This window comes from Ostrea edulis, chromosome 1 (assembly GCF_947568905.1).
Source record: "Ostrea edulis chromosome 1, xbOstEdul1.1, whole genome shotgun sequence".
NCBI lineage: Eukaryota > Metazoa > Mollusca > Bivalvia > Ostreida > Ostreidae > Ostrea > Ostrea edulis.
The window spans coordinates 76,796,276-76,815,479 of record NC_079164.1 but is presented as its reverse complement, the minus strand read 5'-3'; the positions used below and the strand labels follow the sequence as shown (position 1 = coordinate 76,815,479).

The 19,204-nt window shown below is 35.9% G+C and overlaps 1 protein-coding gene across 2 annotated transcripts; it reads left to right on the top strand.

The window, feature by feature from the left end:
• The first annotated feature begins 4,570 nt into the window (after window positions 1-4,570).
• Window positions 4,571-19,050, top strand: LOC125680899 (ceramide kinase 1-like). Of its 2 annotated transcripts, none has more exons than XM_056161119.1 (12): window positions 4,571-4,800; window positions 8,429-8,617; window positions 8,781-8,909; window positions 8,996-9,059; window positions 10,704-10,849; window positions 11,072-11,146; window positions 12,616-12,765; window positions 12,858-12,933; window positions 13,106-13,200; window positions 14,306-14,499; window positions 14,939-15,099; window positions 17,384-19,050. In XM_056161119.1, exons 1-12 carry the CDS (start codon window positions 4,710-4,712, stop codon window positions 17,424-17,426), a joined length of 1,413 nt encoding a protein of 470 aa, XP_056017094.1. In that variant the 5' UTR covers window positions 4,571-4,709; the 3' UTR covers window positions 17,427-19,050. The 2 variants fall into 2 exon arrangements, with proteins under 2 accessions (XP_056017094.1, XP_056017097.1); XM_056161122.1 differs by having other exon boundaries at window positions 4,588-4,791.
• Window positions 19,051-19,204: the final 154 nt, after the last annotated feature.

Sequence of the window (19,204 nt, the reverse complement as noted above, 5' to 3'; positions counted from 1 at the left end):
CCTCCGTTGCATGTCTAATGGTTCCTGCCCTGCTCTCTTCCATAGTTCTTCATTTGTGATCTTTTCAAGCCATCGGATGTTGAAGATGCGTCTGAGACAGGTGTCGTAAAATGTCTGGATTTTCTGCAGGGTTGTTTTAGTCGTTCTCCATGTCTCTGCTCCGTACAGTAAGACGGACTTAACATTAGAGTTGAGGATCCGCATTTCGGTAGTAATGCGGATGTTATTTGAGGCCCAGATGTTCTTTATCATGGTAAACGCAGCTCTTGCCTTGCCGATTCTTGATTTGATGTCACGATCTGAACCACCCTGTCTGTCCATCACACTCCATCACACTTCCCAGGTAGATGAAAGACGCTCAACTTCTCTGATGGGCTCACCACCAACTGTGACTGGTAATTGATCTTCATCAATTCTGTTTTCTTCAAATTGATCTTGAGTCCCGTTCCTGCTGATGTTGTTACAAGGTGAGTTGTTTTTGTCCTGCATCTGACTGTGGTTGTGGGAAAGGAGAGCCAGGTCATTGGCAAAGTCGAGATCGTCGAGTTCCGTCAGGAGTGTCCACTGTATACTATTGTTACTGCCCGATGTGGTAGTCTTCATGATCCAGTCAATAACCAAGAGGGAGAGAAATGCTGACAGCAAACATCCTTGTCGAACTCCTGTCTTGACCTCAAAACTCTCTGACATCTGGCCAGCATGGGCAACCCTGCATGACATGCCTTGGTAGGTGTTACGAATCAGGGAGACGAGCTGCTCGAGTACTCCATAGTGTCTCGGTATCTTCCATCGTGTCTCACGGTCCACGCTGTCGCACGCTTTCTCGTAGTCGATGGAGTTGATATAGAGGGGCGACTTCCACTCCAGTGATTGTTCAATGATGATGCGCAGACTGGCTATCTGTTCAGCACATGATCTGAAACCAGCCTGCTTGTCCCGGAGCTTTGGGTCCACTGTCTCTTTCATCCTCTCGAGAAGGATCCTGTTGAGGACCTTGCCAGGCACTGACAGGAGCATAATTCCTCGGTAGTTACTGTTGTCCCTCAGATCTCCCTTCTTTGGCAGCTTAATGAGGATGCCTTCTTTCCATTTCTCCGGGATGTTCTCTTCCTCCCAGATCTTCTTGAAGAGGTTATGCAAGATGTTAACAGCTGTCTCTGTATCAGCTTTGATGGCTTCCGCTGGTATTTCGTCAGGCCCTGCCGCTTTTCCATTCTTAAGTGTGGTAATTGCTCTCCTGATCTCTGTTTTCGTTGGCTTGTCGCAGTCGATCGGGAGGTCTGTATTGGCTGGATGTATGTCTGGAGGCGTTTCTGGTGTTGGTCTATTTAATAGCTCTCCAAAGTGTTCTACTCATCTCTTCAATTGTTCAGTTGTTGTGAGAAGATTTCCGTTCTTGTCCTTCACTGGCTTGTCTGTTCGCTGGAACTTGTTGGAGACCTTCTTTGTGACCATATACAGTTCTCTCAAGTTTCCTTGTCCCGCTGCTTCTTCAGCTTGTTTGACCAGGTCAATGTGATCCCGTTTATCTTTCCTGATGCTTTTTTAACTTCTTTATCTGTGGTTGTGTAGTCCTCTTGAGATTTTGGCTTTGCTGCTCTTGTCCGGCTTGTGTTCAGAGCCGCTTTCTTTTCCTTCCTCACATCCAGTTTCCTCTTGGTATCAACGGATATTCACTCTTTGTGTTGAGCCTTTCTTCTGCAAAGGCCTTCTTCACATGTGTCTCACCACATTTCCTTGATGTGCTGCCATTGGATCTCGATGTTGGTATCATTGCTTTCCAGCAGGTCTTGTAGCGGCTGAAATCTGTTGGACAGGTTGAAGTGGAATGCTGTCCTCACTTCCTTTGTTTTGAGGACACTCACGTTGTACCTTGTCCTCATGTTTGTTATGTTGTTAAACTTCTTGAGGCATAGTCTTACTGCCGTCAACAGAAGATGGTGGTCTGATGAAATGTCTGCTCCTCTCATCACCCTGACATCTTTCCATGCTCTTCGAAATTTCTTGTTGATGCAAATATGGTCGATCTGGTTCTCTGTAACATGGTCAGGGGATCTCCATGTGGCCTTATGAATCCTTTTATGAGGGAAGATGCTTCCTCCTATTACAAGCTGGTTAAGGGAGCATATGTCTGCAAATCTCTCGCCATTCTCGTTCATGTAGCCCAGTCCCTGTGTGTCCATGACCTCATTGTAGCCAGTGTTATCAGCTCCGATCTTTGCATTGAAGTCGCCCATAAGTATTGTCATATCTTTCTTCCCTGCTTTATCCAAGACTACCTGTAGTTACTGGCAAAAGGCGTCTTTCTTTTCGTCATCAGCGTCGTTGGTGGGGGCATAACACTGGATGATGTTCAATTTGATCTTGCTTTTCTTGGTGCTGAACTTAGCTGTTATTATCCGGGAGTTGACAGGTTCCCATCCGATAAGAGCGCGTTGTGCCTCCAGGGATAGCATCAGGCCTACACCTTCGGTGTGGGAGGCTCCCTCCACGGTGTGTCCTGAATGCAACAGTGTTTCTTCGGTGGTCACCCTCAACTGTCCTGTCTGTAGCCACCTCGTCTCACTCAGTCCTAGGAGACAAATGTTGTAGTGCTTCATCTCATTTGCTACTTGTGCTGTTCCTCCTACTTCATACATTATTCTGATGTTCCAAGTAGCGAGACTGATGGTTTTCCTGGGTGTCAGAAAGGGAGTCAGCCCTGCAGCTTCCTTTTGGCTTTCATTGCACAGCATCATAGTTCCCCTTGAAGTAGGCCCAATCTGGCCCAGTTTATGTTGGATTTGGTATCCAGGTAAGACACAGCTAGTTAAACTAGTATAGCGATCTACGTGAGCGGATCATCTATAGATTAACAATTTTTGCCAATAAACTCCGAAACGCTTGCTCTGGACAGAGTAACGGCTTACACCTTTAATATTTTTTCATATGTGAGGTGAAGTCCATAAGCTATGATAGAATCTTACTTGATTAATAAATATCGTAAAATTAATTAAAATTCTGCTTTCGTTTTCGGTAAACTACCATAAATTAGCAAAAATGAAAGTAAAGTGGCGGATGTAAACCAGTTTTCTTCTTTTTTTAAAACGACAACTTAAGATATGATCTGAAGTTTATCCGTTGTTTATCGATGTTTGATTTTGATCTTACAGAAGAAATAAGTTTTGATAGAAAATATGTATGTTCATTTCTTCAATCCGTGATTTTAGTCTTGAATCAGCCTTGTGGAAATTTCCAGAACGAAGCGAGGTAACGTCATACCAATCGCACAGTCTCGGGCCTTTCCAACAAGCCGAGAAGATGCAAATGGTTTACAGCATTATCAGCATAAAATTGTATAGGTGTTCAGTGTTAGTTACACTTATGATAGTTTTGACAAGGCCCATATTTATCATTTTATGAAGATTTATAATCAATTTACTGATATATACTTCATTCAATGAAGGGCACCCATACGATGTGTATTTATAATTTTTCCCTTAAATTGTCGCAATCGACAAAAACTACCATTATATTCACACTCACAATACTGAGTTTGAAATTTTAATATTGAAATTATGAACAACTGTTCATATTGTCTTTGGTCAACTATTCGGCATGACGGATTACGATAATTGCCTTCGTAAAATCATTATCTAATTTTCAGTATAGAGAGAGATCATTTATGTTGCATAAGGAACATTTAATTTGGAGCTCTAAGTGATTCCTAATAATAAAATTTTATTTACTGTATATGATATCAATAAATATAACATAACTAATGCACGCAATTATTCAAATATTTTTCTTAAATTCATTTGAATCAAAGATATTGGTTATTCAATTAATGTGTGCAACAATTCAAACACGTATTAAAAAGTCCTTCCTCTATGCTAATTCTGTCGGATTTCTCGCGCTTGAGCAGGGTTTCATCTAGTAGGATATGGTTTTAATCAGACTGGTTAAACTCCACCTATGGTTCCCTTAGATGGCCCCTTAATCCCCTTGCATATTTAGATGTTTGGGCGAGTAGACCTAAGGAAACACACCATGGCATCCTATGACGTAAAAATGGCATATCATACCAACAGATGTTGCAAAATTAATACATTATTATGCATGATTCATCTAAGATGACCCATTATATGAAAACTGAATAATGTAATATTTTGAAGAAAAAAATAGTCTTCTGATTTGAAAACAAGAAACATACAGTATGTTATAACAACTTAAACAAGAAGGGGATTATCCACATATATTGTAGTGATAACCAGGGCATATTTAAAATATACAGAAAAAGAAAAGAAACTGTGCAATTCTGCTTATACAACCGTTCGCAAGTCATGTATGCATGTAAACTCGATCTTAAAATATCATACACGTAATAACAAGATCTTGTCTCATAATTTTGAGATATTTTCTAGTAATTTCGAAATACTCAATTCGTAATGTCGAAATGATTAACCCTTTGTTTAGAGATTTGGCTTGTAATTTCGAGATCTTTATTAATAAATTCTGGCAATAACGAGATAAATACGAGCAATTCTCCCTTGATACTAATCGGCTTTCGCAGATGAAAAATAATTTCTGTAGATCCGAACACTCAACCGTACTCGTAAAAGTGATGGGAAATTTGGAACAGTCGAAGCCCGTGACTCCGATTGTAACGCTATTCTAGGTAGATTTTAACCCGATTTCACCACACTGAGAAGGACATACCCGGCTGAAAAATGAAGTATAGTTTGGTTGTTGATGGTTTGCAAACGGAAGTGGTTCTGGATGATGGAAAATTAACATTTGCATCAAGTGGAGGTGAGGACGGTAAGCGCATAATGTTTATCTCTTTCAGAGGTAGATAGAGCAATTTGTAAAAATATGTCAAGTTAATGCTTCAGCAGCTTAATTACTGAAGAGAGATCTGGCCCGAGTTACGGTGTCTGTTCTAGATTGATACAGGTAGATCGTATATATAGTATGGTGGACAATATACGTCACAAAGATGAACGAAAGACGCGATTCTGTACTAGTTAACTTCTCATGAAGTCGTTTTGCCGACACGTTTTTGTCATAAATAAATCGTTTAAATTACATCCCCTGCAAGTAGTATAGTATGTATATAGAATCTCCCATGTTTTGTGGTTTTGTATAATTTACATTCAACGAGCTGTGTGTTAGCGAGGGGTAGAAAGCACACAAGTTAAAACGAATTAGATATAAATCATTTCCAACCACAAACTATGGGGATTCTTTTTTAACGTTAACGTTACCCCCCCCCCCCCCCCCCGGTTATTCATTTACATTACTATGATATTGGGAATTTTGTTTCCTGACATTTTTTAAACAGATACATTAAGGTGAAACTGACGTTTGTTTATGACGTCACAAATGGCATAGGAAAACAGTGAAATAATTTTAAAAAGCCATTCTCTGTAACCACGTAAACATCTATATAACACACTGTCACCGATTTTTTTTTTTTCAATTTTGGGACATCGACTTAATATGACATAAATTGAAGTAATGTAAAACCATCATAATTTGGTTGCTATGCAACTCCGTTGTCATGGTAACACGTGCATACCATTCGGGTCACGAAAGAGTCTATTTTTACATGAAAAATGACATTTTTTATTCAACTATGCTGGATTTAGTTGTTTGACTTTATATAAAATCATTATAATTTGATGATATGTAGAATTTTTATTATTTAGTTCTTAAAGGTTTGAATATTTCTTATTATGTTTTCTTTCTGTCTGGAAAAGATAGTTGTTTAATATTTTCTGAAAAAGCTAATTTAGAGGCAAATTTGAACGATGGATAAAAATTCCTGCATTCAGCTTGAAATATATCAATGCTTGTTCAACATACATTAGACCTAGTACTATCATATTATTAAATACTACTACAATATAAAATATAAATGTATTTCCTGAATTATACAATAACTCTTCATATCGAGGAGATGGAAAAAAATCTTTCAGAGAAAATGTGAGAAATGTTGCCTTATATGTCCTTAATAAATAATTTTGTCTTGTAAGTGGCATGTGTAAAACAAAAAAAATCAAGCTGATCAAATAGAAAAAGATAAAGTAAATTCCCATGTATAAGGTGTATCAGTATTGGTATTTCTACAATATTTCATTTCCGTTTAATTGAATTTAATCAAAAAATTCGTTTTTTAAAAAGTATCTCAGTTGCTTATATAAGTCACTTGGAGCTATTACGGACTTCATTTTATGAATTGGGGTAAGAAATTCATTTTAGAAATGATATTTTATGCTGCACATTCTATTTGATAGCTTGTTGCGATGCTCAAACACTCTGTGTAGTCGTATAGTGTCAGGGCCCAGCTAAATGTCAACCAAAAAATAATAGGCATTTTTCCGAGTTCATTTCTGCATATTTTGGCAAGTATACGGAATTTCGGGATGAACTTTGGTAGTAATGTAGATTGATTATGTATGAATAAATTAAAATACAAAGTAGAATTTTATATCAATTAATTACAAGCGATGCAATTGCCTGTGGATTTATTCAATTATAAAAATCACTCTTAAAGAAAAAAGGATATTATTTAAAAATCATTTATTATGAAAACTAAAATTTTAAAACTGTTCATAATGTTTTTTATTGAACTCTTGTGCAAAACTACCAAATTCTAGAAAATAGCCAAATTTGATAAAATTGTACCTGTTTCCATAGCAACCATGATCACTTTCTGATTTTAAAATATATTTTCTTGAATATGTTATGTAGATGTCTCATTCAGGCGAGTTTCGTGAAAATTGATGGCTATGAGTGCCGAATTTTTTTTAAGTGGTTACAGAGAATGACTTTTTATGTAACAAGTGATATCCACTGGATAAAGGAGTAAACATGTGATAAACTATATGATACTACTACATGTATAGCTATCCTCATGTTTTCTGGGACCTCAATAGGAGATCAAAGTATAACATTGTTTGAAAAAAATTTCTTATCAAGGACCGACCACTACTCGATTAAATATGTAACAAAATGCAAGCATTTAAGTGTTGTGCAGATTATATTTGACCACGGTTGGATTTACATGAAAATGTTTAGGAAATTTGAATATTTTAAAGAATATTTTCAAGAGTAGCAGGGGCCAGTGGGCCACACTAAATCATATCAATATACAAACGTTCTGAATTCAGATATTTTTCATGGACCCTGGAGTTAGGATGGGGCTAATATCAGGGATGAAAGTTTGTAAATACATTAATATGGGGGGGGGGATATTTTAAAACGTGTTTTCCGCAATAGCAAGACCATGGTAGGCATGTTGACTTTGAAATATCTCCATGCTCTCAAAACCATGTGGCTAGGTTGGGCGGGGGGTCATAATATAGAATCAGCATTTGTTATGGGATTAAAGAGGATATAGATCCTTTAAAATCTTCTGACGATCAGAAGGACCAAGGTGACTCAGGTGAGTGTTGTGGCCCAGGTGCTGGTTTTCCTTGGAATTCCTTATAGGAAAATTGTAATGTATTACCTATATTGGGGCAATTTTATCATTTGTAATACCTTAACCTTTGATCCAGTAAACTCTGCATTGATACATATAGGTTTGATCCTGTCTAAAAGAAACATCAACCTTCGGCCATTTTATATAACCCACCAGCCTAACGGCTCCTGGTGATATAAAATGACAACTGGCTAATATGAAAGGTGAAGATAACGAACAGTGATCAATCTCCTAACTCCTATAAGCAATACAAAATAGAGAGATGGACAAACACGGACCCCTGGATATACCAGAGGTGGGATCAGGTGCCTAGGAGGAGTAAGCATCCCCTGTAGACAGGTTACACCCGCCATGAGCCCTATATCTTGATCAGGTAAAAGAAGTTATCTGTAGTCAAAATCAGTGTGCCAAGAACGGCTTAACAATCGGTATGGAACAAGTCAAGACAGCATTTGACGCAATGTTAGGTTGTATTGGCAAACTAGATTGTTGTAACTACCATATAATTTGCGAAATTCTGACTTTAAACGAAACTATTGAAATCCCTGCACCACCAACTTGTTCGTCAGTAGCCTGCCTCGATTTAAAAACTAATCATACATAGAACAAGCTCTGGCGTATCGAATCAGTTGAGAGATATAAACACCACACGCAGGTAATAATGGGCTGTTTATCGTGAAGTTGAGTTGTTAGTTTCCCGTTAATATCTATTTTCAATAAGATATTTAAGTATGAAGCAGAAGTGGACGACTGTGTGGGGTCTTTTATTTCAAGTTCACAGGGATATATCGAATCGACATATGAATGAAAATAGCATGCGATACAAAGAATGTCCATTTATGTTTTAACTAAAACTGGAATGAAACTAAGATACGAATGAACATACGGAGCATATGTTTCTTAATAGTAATCATAAAAAGATTAGATTACTAATATATGTATAATTTTATCATTTTCCAGTCAGCTATGAATTTAATGACATCATTGGATGTGACGAGATAATGACAGGATGGTTTAGGAAGAAGGAGGTAGCGCGAGTGTGGCTAATCGAACGCGATCCCTCCAATTTAATGATAAAGAAAAGCAAGGTGATCTCTGGGGATCAAAGGAAAGGTTTTCAACACGATTTGACAGAGAAGCTGAGAAAAGGTACAATTGCTTTTTCTGAAATAGATACGACAATTACAATTTAATGATAAGTTTTATGATACGGTAATGAATGTACGCTAATCGGCAATTTTAACCAGACTGGTGTTTTCATATTTTTAAACGGATATGATATTCCACGCTTATTGTAGTTAGGATTTTGCAGAAACAAAGCGTCCCAAGCAAGTGTTGGTGTTGATAAACCCCATCGGAGGAAATGGCACTGCCCGGAAGGATTTCATAAATATCGTAGAACCACTCTTTAAACTCTCAGGAATTTCCATGGATATAGTGTGTAAGGAATATACTTTTTTGACTGAAAAATTGTCAGAGCAACCAACTACAAACTCTCAAAGCTACAGTTATTTTCAATCATTTCAGTGTCTGAGCGTCCTGGACACATGATTGATGTTGCGAAAACTTACGACTTTACCAACACTGATGGGTAAGTCTTTATCATAATCTTATAGTTAGAAATGAGAGTTACGGGTCTTTAGGAAAATGCCATAATAAGTGAGGTCCTGCGTCGAACCCTCACTGTTACATCTCTGAGCGCCACGCATTGGTCAACATATGTGAGACTGCGCCTGATCCCACCTCTGGTTTGCCCAACTATCTATTTTGTATTGCTTATAGGAGTTATGAGATTGATCACTGTTCGTTATCTTCGCCTTTCATGTACTTGTAGCTGGCGACGCCTTGATATGAGGAAAAATACTGTAGTTAGAACCACAGGCAATTATAGTGCTCGGGTTCGAATTTAGTAATTTAAAGAGTAAAGGTATAGAACTCTAATAGGGTACCCAAGTTAGCCGATGAAAAATTCTACTCTGTATTCTAATATATTCATACATAAGCAATATACATTACTACCAAACTTTATCCCGAAATTCTGTATACTCCCCAAAATGCGCAGACCTAAGTGAATTCGGAAAAATGCCTAATATTTTTTGTTTGACTTTTAGCTGGACCCTGGCACTATACGACTAATATTCTATAAAGTTCTATACCTTTACTTTTTAATAGTAAATTCGAACCCAAGCGATACAATATTGTCTGTGGTTAGAACACTGAAAAAAAGCAACACCCTATGTACGTACACATGGATTAAGAAATAGAACTACATGTAGATTAAGTATAAGTTTAAAGGAACATGGAGACGATTTGAACTGAAAATTTTCAAATTTTATTTTTCCAATTTTAATGTTTAGAATGCCCAACTAAGGACGACCTGTCCCTTCTTCGGGACAAAGTAAAAGACCTTATATATGTAAAACTTATACGGTACAAATGTTGATGCACCAGATGCGCATTTCGACAAATAATGTCTCTTCAGTGATGCTCAACCGAAATCTTTGAAATCCGAAATAACAGTAAACTGTTGTGGATCCGACACTCCAAGGTATCGGGTATTGTTGGAACTAAGATGCCTAGATGGTCGAGCGGTCTAGCGCGCTGGTTACATGCTGCTAGATTTGGTTCCGCAACCCCGGGTAGGGGCGGAAGTGGGTATCCAAATAAAGTGAAATTTTCTGTGCTTTTTTTTTTGGCACACTGTTTCCCCCTATAATAGCTCTAAAACTTCATTGTTATTTCGGATTTCAAACATTTCGGTTGAGCCTCACTGAAGAGATATAATTTGTCGAAATGCGCATCTGGTGCATCAAAATTGGTACCGTATAAGTTTTACATTATATATATAATATATATATATATATATATATATATATATATATATATATATATATATCGTAATTTGTAAAACTTATACGGTACCAATATGAGGCACCAGATGCGCATTTCGACAAATAATGTCTCTTCAGATGATCAAGCCGAAAGTTCGGAAATCCGAAATAAACTTATGATAACGAAAAGGAAATACAGAGTGCCAAAGACTGGAGCCAAATTCGTCTAAGGATCAGAGTTATGCATGAGGGAGATAATCCTTAATTTTGATATGAATTTCTAAATTTTATTACAGCAATTAAATATACATCCGTATTTTCAAGCTAGTAACGAAGTACTTAGCTACTGGGTTGTACAGACTGTCTGAATCTACAAACAATAATGTATCATATCGTACCTCTAGGGTCGTGTTACTTGGAGGTGACGGATCATATCATGAAGTGGTCAACGTGTTGATGAGAAAGAGACAGGAAGAACAAGGGGTTGATATAAACGACCAAAATTCATCATTATCCCCCTTGAATATTCCAATAGCCATGATACCAACAGGTAAATATACCTTTTCATCATGATGGATATCACGGAAGGGATGATTTACCTGTAACAATCCATACCTCAAATGTATATTTCAAGTTCAGGCAACTGATTGTTCACATTTCTTCATTTTAAAACAGATAGTAGATCATATAAACAACAGCGTGATCTGCTTAAGTCTGTGTTTCTGATGTAATGATAACTATCTAAAGAACACCAACGTTCATTCTGATACAGGTACTGGGAACGGAGTGTCAGAAAACAATACTGGCAGTAAAGACGTTTTAACTGCAGCTCTTCATGTTGTTAAAGGTAAGGTCTAATCAATCTTTCTTTTAGAGATGTGATTGACAATATTCACTATACTCGTAAAGTACTTAATTGGCTCACTGTGTAGTCTTTGTCTTCCATTCCATTAAAAACTATAAGCCGTCTAATAAAATGAAACTATTGAAAGGACTATTTGGTACATTTTCAACACCTTCCCCAATCACACATCAGAAATTCGTAAATTGTTCCTATCACAAAATCAACCACTTCCAAACATCTAAAATATAAGATAATAGTTCGAAAAGTTAGCTAAACTTCTGGTTTAGAAATTATCGTGATTAGACTTGCTTCCTTACCAATTTGAGATATTTCATAGATATATATATATATATACTATTTTCTCATAGTGCACGAATATAGACATACTATTACTATTTCTTTTGTATAACTTTACTCTTTTGTCCACTTCAAACTTTTTACAAGTGATACAACTCTGTATATTGAGAAAAATGTTTGCTCATTCATGGGTTCGAATTTGAGGCAGCACTCTTGCCAAGCGAACGTACTATCCATTTCGCCACTGTAGCTCTAATCGTGGATATATATATATATATATATATATATATATATATATATATAAGGTGAAGATAACGAACAGTGGTCAATCTCATAACCCCTATAAGCAATACAAAATAGATAGTTGGACAAACACGGACCCCTGGATGCACCGGAGTTGTCCGTAGTTAAAATCAGTGTGCCAAGAACGGCCTAACAAACGGTATGATACACGTCAGACAGCATTTGACCCAATGCTAGCTTGTATTGACGAACTAAATCTTATATTTGTTTACCACTAACAAATACGAACGTTATTAATAAAACTTGCCTAGATATTTGATTTATACAGAAATGATGATTTATCCAATTTTGATAATTATACATATGTACTCCAATAGAGTAAATATTCACATCGCTCAACATGAAAATTTATTTGGAGTGATCGCCTTTTGCTCCATTGGATCTGTTTTGTAAAAGAATATGGACAGTCAGTATGATAATTATAATATTAATGTTACATTTTTCGTATATTATACCAAATAGTTGAGGTTTTGACAAATTGTGCACTCTCTTGACTACTAATTTTAAATACATACTCAAACTGTAACATTATTACATATATATGAATAGTGTTGGTATACCGGTAGCTTTTCCTGTATATTTTCCAACAATAACTAAAGGTTCTTGCTTAGTTGTATCAGTCACCGTGGCGTCACTAAATAATGATATGATAAGTAAGTTATATTTTTAATTTTGCTTTTTTTGAAATACAGTGTAAGGTGGTATTTCTTTAAAAAAGCTATTATTGAATTATTCTCTTTATAAATTTGATTTGAGGTAAAAAAAAAAAAAAAAAAAAAAGAAAATGGCACGATCAAACCATAGATCTTTGAGCGAAATCAATAGCTAAGTAGCATTTCTAGATGGTAACAACTTACTGGGTTTATTGACAGGGAGAACTGTGTCTTCTCATCTGTTGGCTTTGTACAGTAATGGCAGTCTTCTTGGCTTTGGTGGAACAGCTTCAACATACGGATTCATGACAGATCTTCTTTTCTATGCCGACAGGAAGTTCCGGTGGCTTGGGCGATCCCGGTACTTGTGTAAGTGTAATGAACAGCTTCCGGAAAGATATACATTCCCAAATTTAAATTGTATAAAACTGATACGAATCTTTGATTTGCTAATTTTATAGTTGTTCCCATGTGGATGCTTCTTTTCAAATCCCATACGAATCGTGTTTACAATGCCAAGGTCACCTACTACACAAAGTGAGTATGTAATGATATCACTGTAATCACTGTAATATCAGATATACTATGAAAGTATAACGAGTTCTGTTGTCTTCAACAGCATTAATGGAATATTACCCATCACATCTTCATTGAAATATTACTATTCCAAGACATAACAGTTGTATATACATGTATGTATGGTTATCAGTGTCACCGAGCGATGTAACAGTGAAACCAGTGAGACAGAGATTTATGTTGAAGACAGGAAGCTCTCTGGATACAGTTCTTTTACATCTGATACAGGTATTCGTTGATTTATTAAAATATATCCGATATTATCATTATACATTTGTTAGAGAATAAAGATTCATCCTACCCATTCATGAAGAATACTATCGTAGATATCTCTCGGAATCGCGTTTTCAGCTTCCCTTAATCATCGGCTTTGATTTCAGTTTATTTTCTTATGTTAGGAAAGAGGAAGATAACGAACAGTGATCAATCTCATAACTCCTATAAGCAATGCAATATAGAGAGTTGGGCAAACACAAACCCCTTGAAATACCAGAGGTGGGATCAGGCACCCAGGAGGAGCAAGCATCCCCTGTCGACGGATCACACTCGCCGTGAGCCCTATATCTTGATCAGGTAAACGAAGTTGTCCGTAGTCAAAATCAGTGTGCCAAGAACGGTCTAAAAATCGATATGAAACAGTTTACTTCCTCCTACCTCTGGTATATCCAGGGGTCTGTGTTTGCCCAACTCTCTATTTTGTATTGCTTATAGGAGCTATGAGATTGATCACTGTTCGTTAATATCTTCACCTTTCTTGAAACTATACTAGCACTTGTCTTCAGATTTGAGGATATTAATAAACTGGTGGTGCGTCAGTTCAGATTCTGAGCGATATATTCAGAGCGACGTAGGATGATTAATATCTTCAACATTGGGTTAATATCGCAACAAAAAACAACAACAACCCCCCCACACACACACACACACAAAACAACAACAAAACCCTCATATGGAACATTTGATTAAAGGTGTGTTTTTAAAAAAAATTATTGTTATGATTATTTGCAATACATACATTTTAATTATCAGCAAATAGCGAAACTATTATATTTTCTCCTTCAATGAGTTTATAACCAAAATATATATGCTCTGTACCAATAAGCTTGGAGTGTATACCCTTAATTTCATGATCATGAAATATTGTGATAATCTAGCATGTGGTAATATTTCGCCATAAAGAGCTGTCTATAAACCAACCCACGGACGAATCTCCAGACAACCATCGTGTTTTATAACTCCATATAAAAGTCTTTGATGATTATGCTTGATGTCCTTTATATGCATCTTCTAATTCAACATCAAGCATTATCTGGACTGACGACTTTTGTTACAGTGGTCTTCAACCGGAAGTTCTGGAATATGATGACTCTGAACGGTAACGTCATCTATGATGGTAACGTCAAGATTGATGTCCCAAGAATGTTTATCCCCAAACCGACAATGTGTTCTTCGTTTCTCTTCTATGACAGCGTGGCACTCGGATCTGTGTTCACATTTTTCAAGCACATCCGTAAAAGGACAGCCATGGTAAGACTTAGTTGCAGTAGCCCAAGTTCTACACTGGCGTGTAAAATGTATTTGATCATTGCAAACATATGCCAATGGTTTATGGATTTGTAAATTTTAGGAGTTAATTAGAAGAATATGAAAATTATAGATTTTCAGGAGAAATAGAACAAAGTGCTGAAGTTGATGTATCACAACTCTGAAATAGTTTGAGAGATCTATGTTGCATGTACATGTATAAGACTGTATGACTGTCTTGTATATGCATTGCTTTAACACATTACTACATTAGGGGAGGGGAGCAACATATATATGTATATGACTCCCATATACGCTAATTTAGCTAACATTTTATCGGTTGGTTGCTGGTTGTAGTGTACTGACGACATAAGCCTGTCAATATGGAATGGATCAATGCACATGCGCAAAATAATTACTATTTATTAATTTCATTTGAAAGGATGTACCTAGTAATGAGCTGGAGGTGTTGAATATCCAAGGGTTCAATGTGGAGCTGACAGATGGCATAGACGATGAGGACCCGAATATGATGATGCTGAAAAGACTTGTACAACTAGATGGGGAAATGTTTGAATTGAAGGCTCCATCATTTCAACTACGGTATCGATAAATTGATTACTCTCTGAAATATTAGTTATTAAGTAAGTAATGTAATAGGATACGTGCATAATTTACCCAACTAAGAAAGCAGCATTTGGGAAATTTTTAGCATACGGCAAAAAATGTAGGTAGATATCAGAAAGTAGTGGCTCAGCTCTTTACATGGGATTCTTTCAATATCTTGTCAGGAATCAGAGGGTCACAGATTGTCTAATTAATATGCTAGCACCTTAAATGTTGGTTTTGATTCAGGTGTCTTTAAACCATGATCCTTGGGGTCAAGGGGGACACACAAGAAGAATTTTAAGTTTTTCATCAAGTATATAGGGTAAAACCTTCTGCTGACCGAAGAACCGAATAAAACAATAATAGTCAATTCAATATCTAAACACCCTCTTTTAGTATAGGACAACTGTTTAGTTACATACATGGAGGAAAAGACTTTTTAATGAACTCCAAAGGGACAGTTTGTGAAATCAGTGTCCAAGAGTGATCAGGGTTTTATTTTCCAAACCATTAGCACCATACAGAATTCAAATGTTAGGGAGATAACTTTACAAATCTTATTTAGAACCAGAAGGGTGCATTTTCTCAAGTTAATAAACATTCATCCTAAATTTGTTTAGTGAAAAAGTGAAGATAACGAACAGTGATCAAATAATCCTATAAAGAATACGAAGTTTAGAGTAGTGCAAACACGGACCCCTGGAAACAGTAGGGACTGAAAATATTACGTAGGAACCTATAGAAACTATAAGGAAGGCTTTACAAGGAACCACCCATCACCTTTATATGTATATTGTAGGTTCAAAGAATAGGACAGCTGGAATTCGAAGTTTAATATTATTTACGTCTCAAACTTATGAATTTAATTTGTATGAACCAAGTTACTCGTAGTAGTCGATAGGCGTCTTTTGTCACAGGAGTGGTCCAATTAAGCAACTATCATAACTGAAACAAACAAGAGTGGGCCCATTAAGCAACTATCATAACTGTGAAACAAAGTTTTCATATCACCATTTCACTTTAAATTGTGAACTTTTGGACACTCTCATTTTCTAATTTTATTCTATCGTATTATCATGTCGGATTCTACTTTTAGTACTCAGAAAACTGATATTTTTACGATACATATTTTGTCTTCAAACTGCTAACACCACACGTCATTAACCCACATCAATACTGATTCTATACCGAATCTTGCCATGGCACGTTGAAATAATGATGAGTTTGCTGCAGTGACCAGAACAAAAATCTTTACTTTTGATGATTCCCTTTATGACAGAACAAAAACCCTATATAATATGTCTGGTAAACTTGCAGAACTAGCGCGGTTTCTTAGACATTCGATATACGTAAGATTTAGATTTCTAAATATTAGTGAAAGTATTTGCAATACATATCGCAAATACAGTTTAAAACATCACAATATATCGCAATACGAAATTTCCAGACAAATACCCAGCCATAGATAAACATGTATATGTAAATGTTTCCGCAAGGGAACGGGTGCATCAGGTGTATTATAATGACCTACATTGCATCATCAGGTGTATTATAATGACCTATATTGCATCATCAGGTGTATTATAATGACCTACATTGCATCATCAGGTGTATTATAATGACCTACATTGCATCATCAGGTGTATTATAATGATCTACATTGCATTATAAGGTGTATTATAATGATCTACATTGCATCATCAGGTGTATTATAATAATCTACATTGCATTATAAGGTGTATTATAATAATCTACATTGTATCGTCAGGTGTATTATAATAATCTACATTGCATCATCAGGTGTATTATAATGACCTACATTGCATCATCAGGTGTATTATAATGACCTACATTGCATCATCAGGTGTATTATAATGACCTACATTGCATCATCAGGTGTATTATAATGATCTACATTGCATCATAAGGTGTATTATAATGATCTATATTGCATCATCAGGTGTATTATAACGATCTACATTGCATTATAAGGTGTATTATAATGATTTATATTGCATCATCAGGTGTATTATAATGATCTATATTGCATCATCAGGTGTATTATAATGATCTATATTGCATGAACACGAGATGTTCAAGGTACGAAGCAAAGCTCAATCCTCAGTACAATAAACATGTCAGGTATAGCTGCTTTATTTTAAATCTTTGAATCTGATTATAAAAAAACATTTGATAGAGCTACACGTATGCTGTACGTACCGGAATTAGTTTTCAGGAGTTTGATACCACATGTAATTCAATGTTGTTAATTTTTCAGGTACAAGCTGGACGTTGTTCAAATCTTTTCAAGTCATCTGTAAAATGTCGTGATTTATATTATTGATGCCTATTTGTGTTCTCCTGTTTTGTGAACCTTCACGTGTTTAATATACATTTTAGAAATATATGTATCTACTATGTGCTATTATTGTGGTATACTAGCTGCTATATTACCTCTATATTTTTGTTATAAAGTGTATATATATATATATATATATATATATATATATATATATATATCCATGTTACTGTATATATATATTATAATTTTTATTTATGTTATATTTCTTGTCATGCAAACTTACAGCCTTACATTACATGACATGAACGATGTAGAGCATAATATTTAGGATCTCCCATGGTTTATTATGATTTATTTGGGTTTTTTTTTTATTCCCAAGTCTTGGCGAGGGGATATAAAAGATAGAACGAGTTGGATATAAATCATATCAAACTACAAACCATGGGAGATTCTTTTTAATCACATGTTACCCCCCTCCTGGTTTGATTTCAATTTATGTTAAATCACCTTTCGGCCTTCAAAGCCGCGTGACATTCTGGAGACACGTCACTATGACGTATAAAGAAAAAATGCCTATTACAATACACAAATAAATCATGTTTCAGAAGATTTCTTTATTGTTGAATGAAGTTAAACGAATGAGAGTAAATTTTTTTCTACAATATCAACATTTCATTCTTTAATTGTACAATTTAATTACGTATTGTACCAAGTCCGTCATCTGAGTTGGAGCCGTAGATCACACGCGGACAGTATTTTTTTGGATGACGAATTTGAATCGTTTTGTGTGTTTACAATTATTTTCCATCCAAAATGATACCATTCACAAAGCTTTAGACTCTTCCTGACACATTTATTGTGTTTGTTACTCCATTGTAATTTATTGTGTTTCGACACATTGATTGATTCGATGTTTTCCGCCACACGCAACAATTTTTCAGTTATCTGGTGGCGCGCAGTTTTTATTGTTGGAAGAGAGAAACCAGATACTATGAACCTGGGAAGAGACCATCGACCTTCCGAAAGTAAACTGAGAAACTTTCTCACTTACCGGGGCGAGCGGGATTCGAACGTCATTTTGAGTGAATTGAAACTGGGTGGCGGATCCGCGTTATTATAAAGCTGTTGAATTTGAAAGAATTGTCGAAATATTCTGTGTGGATTTCATTTAAACTGCGGTATTTGTTGATTGCATATTTTTGTGACCAGTTATATGCATAATTTGGTTGGCATGTATGTTATTTTCACTTATGTTTGAACTAAATCGTTAAATGAGAGCATTGCGATTTGTTAATCTTATGTCCCCAAGAATGATACCGCTGCAACTGTCCTTCTTTTCATGATTTAATTCAGTTGATCATTACAACAATATTATTGGGATTTTTTGCTCTCCGATATGTTTGTAAACAAACTATGTAAAATTTAAACACATTTGTGACGCCATGCGCGGCGTAGGAAAACATAGTGTAATATTTAGAATGTATGTAAAAGGTGATGTTCACTGGATAAAGGACTAACATGCGATAGTATTCTACTTTATCCATAAGACATTTTATGTATATTATACAGAGAGCATATACTGAGTATTACTTGTTCTGTGTTTATTATTATACACATACAAACAAATAAATAAAAAAACACTTTGTTTAACTTTCCTAGGTAAGCAAATCAATAAGTCCGCCGTGATTTTATCAGTCAGGGACTGACGGACATACATTAGTGTCGAAAACTGCATACGATTTTTATCTAAGCAGTTGTGATATCCATTAGCCCCACCTAACTAGGGCATGAATCACT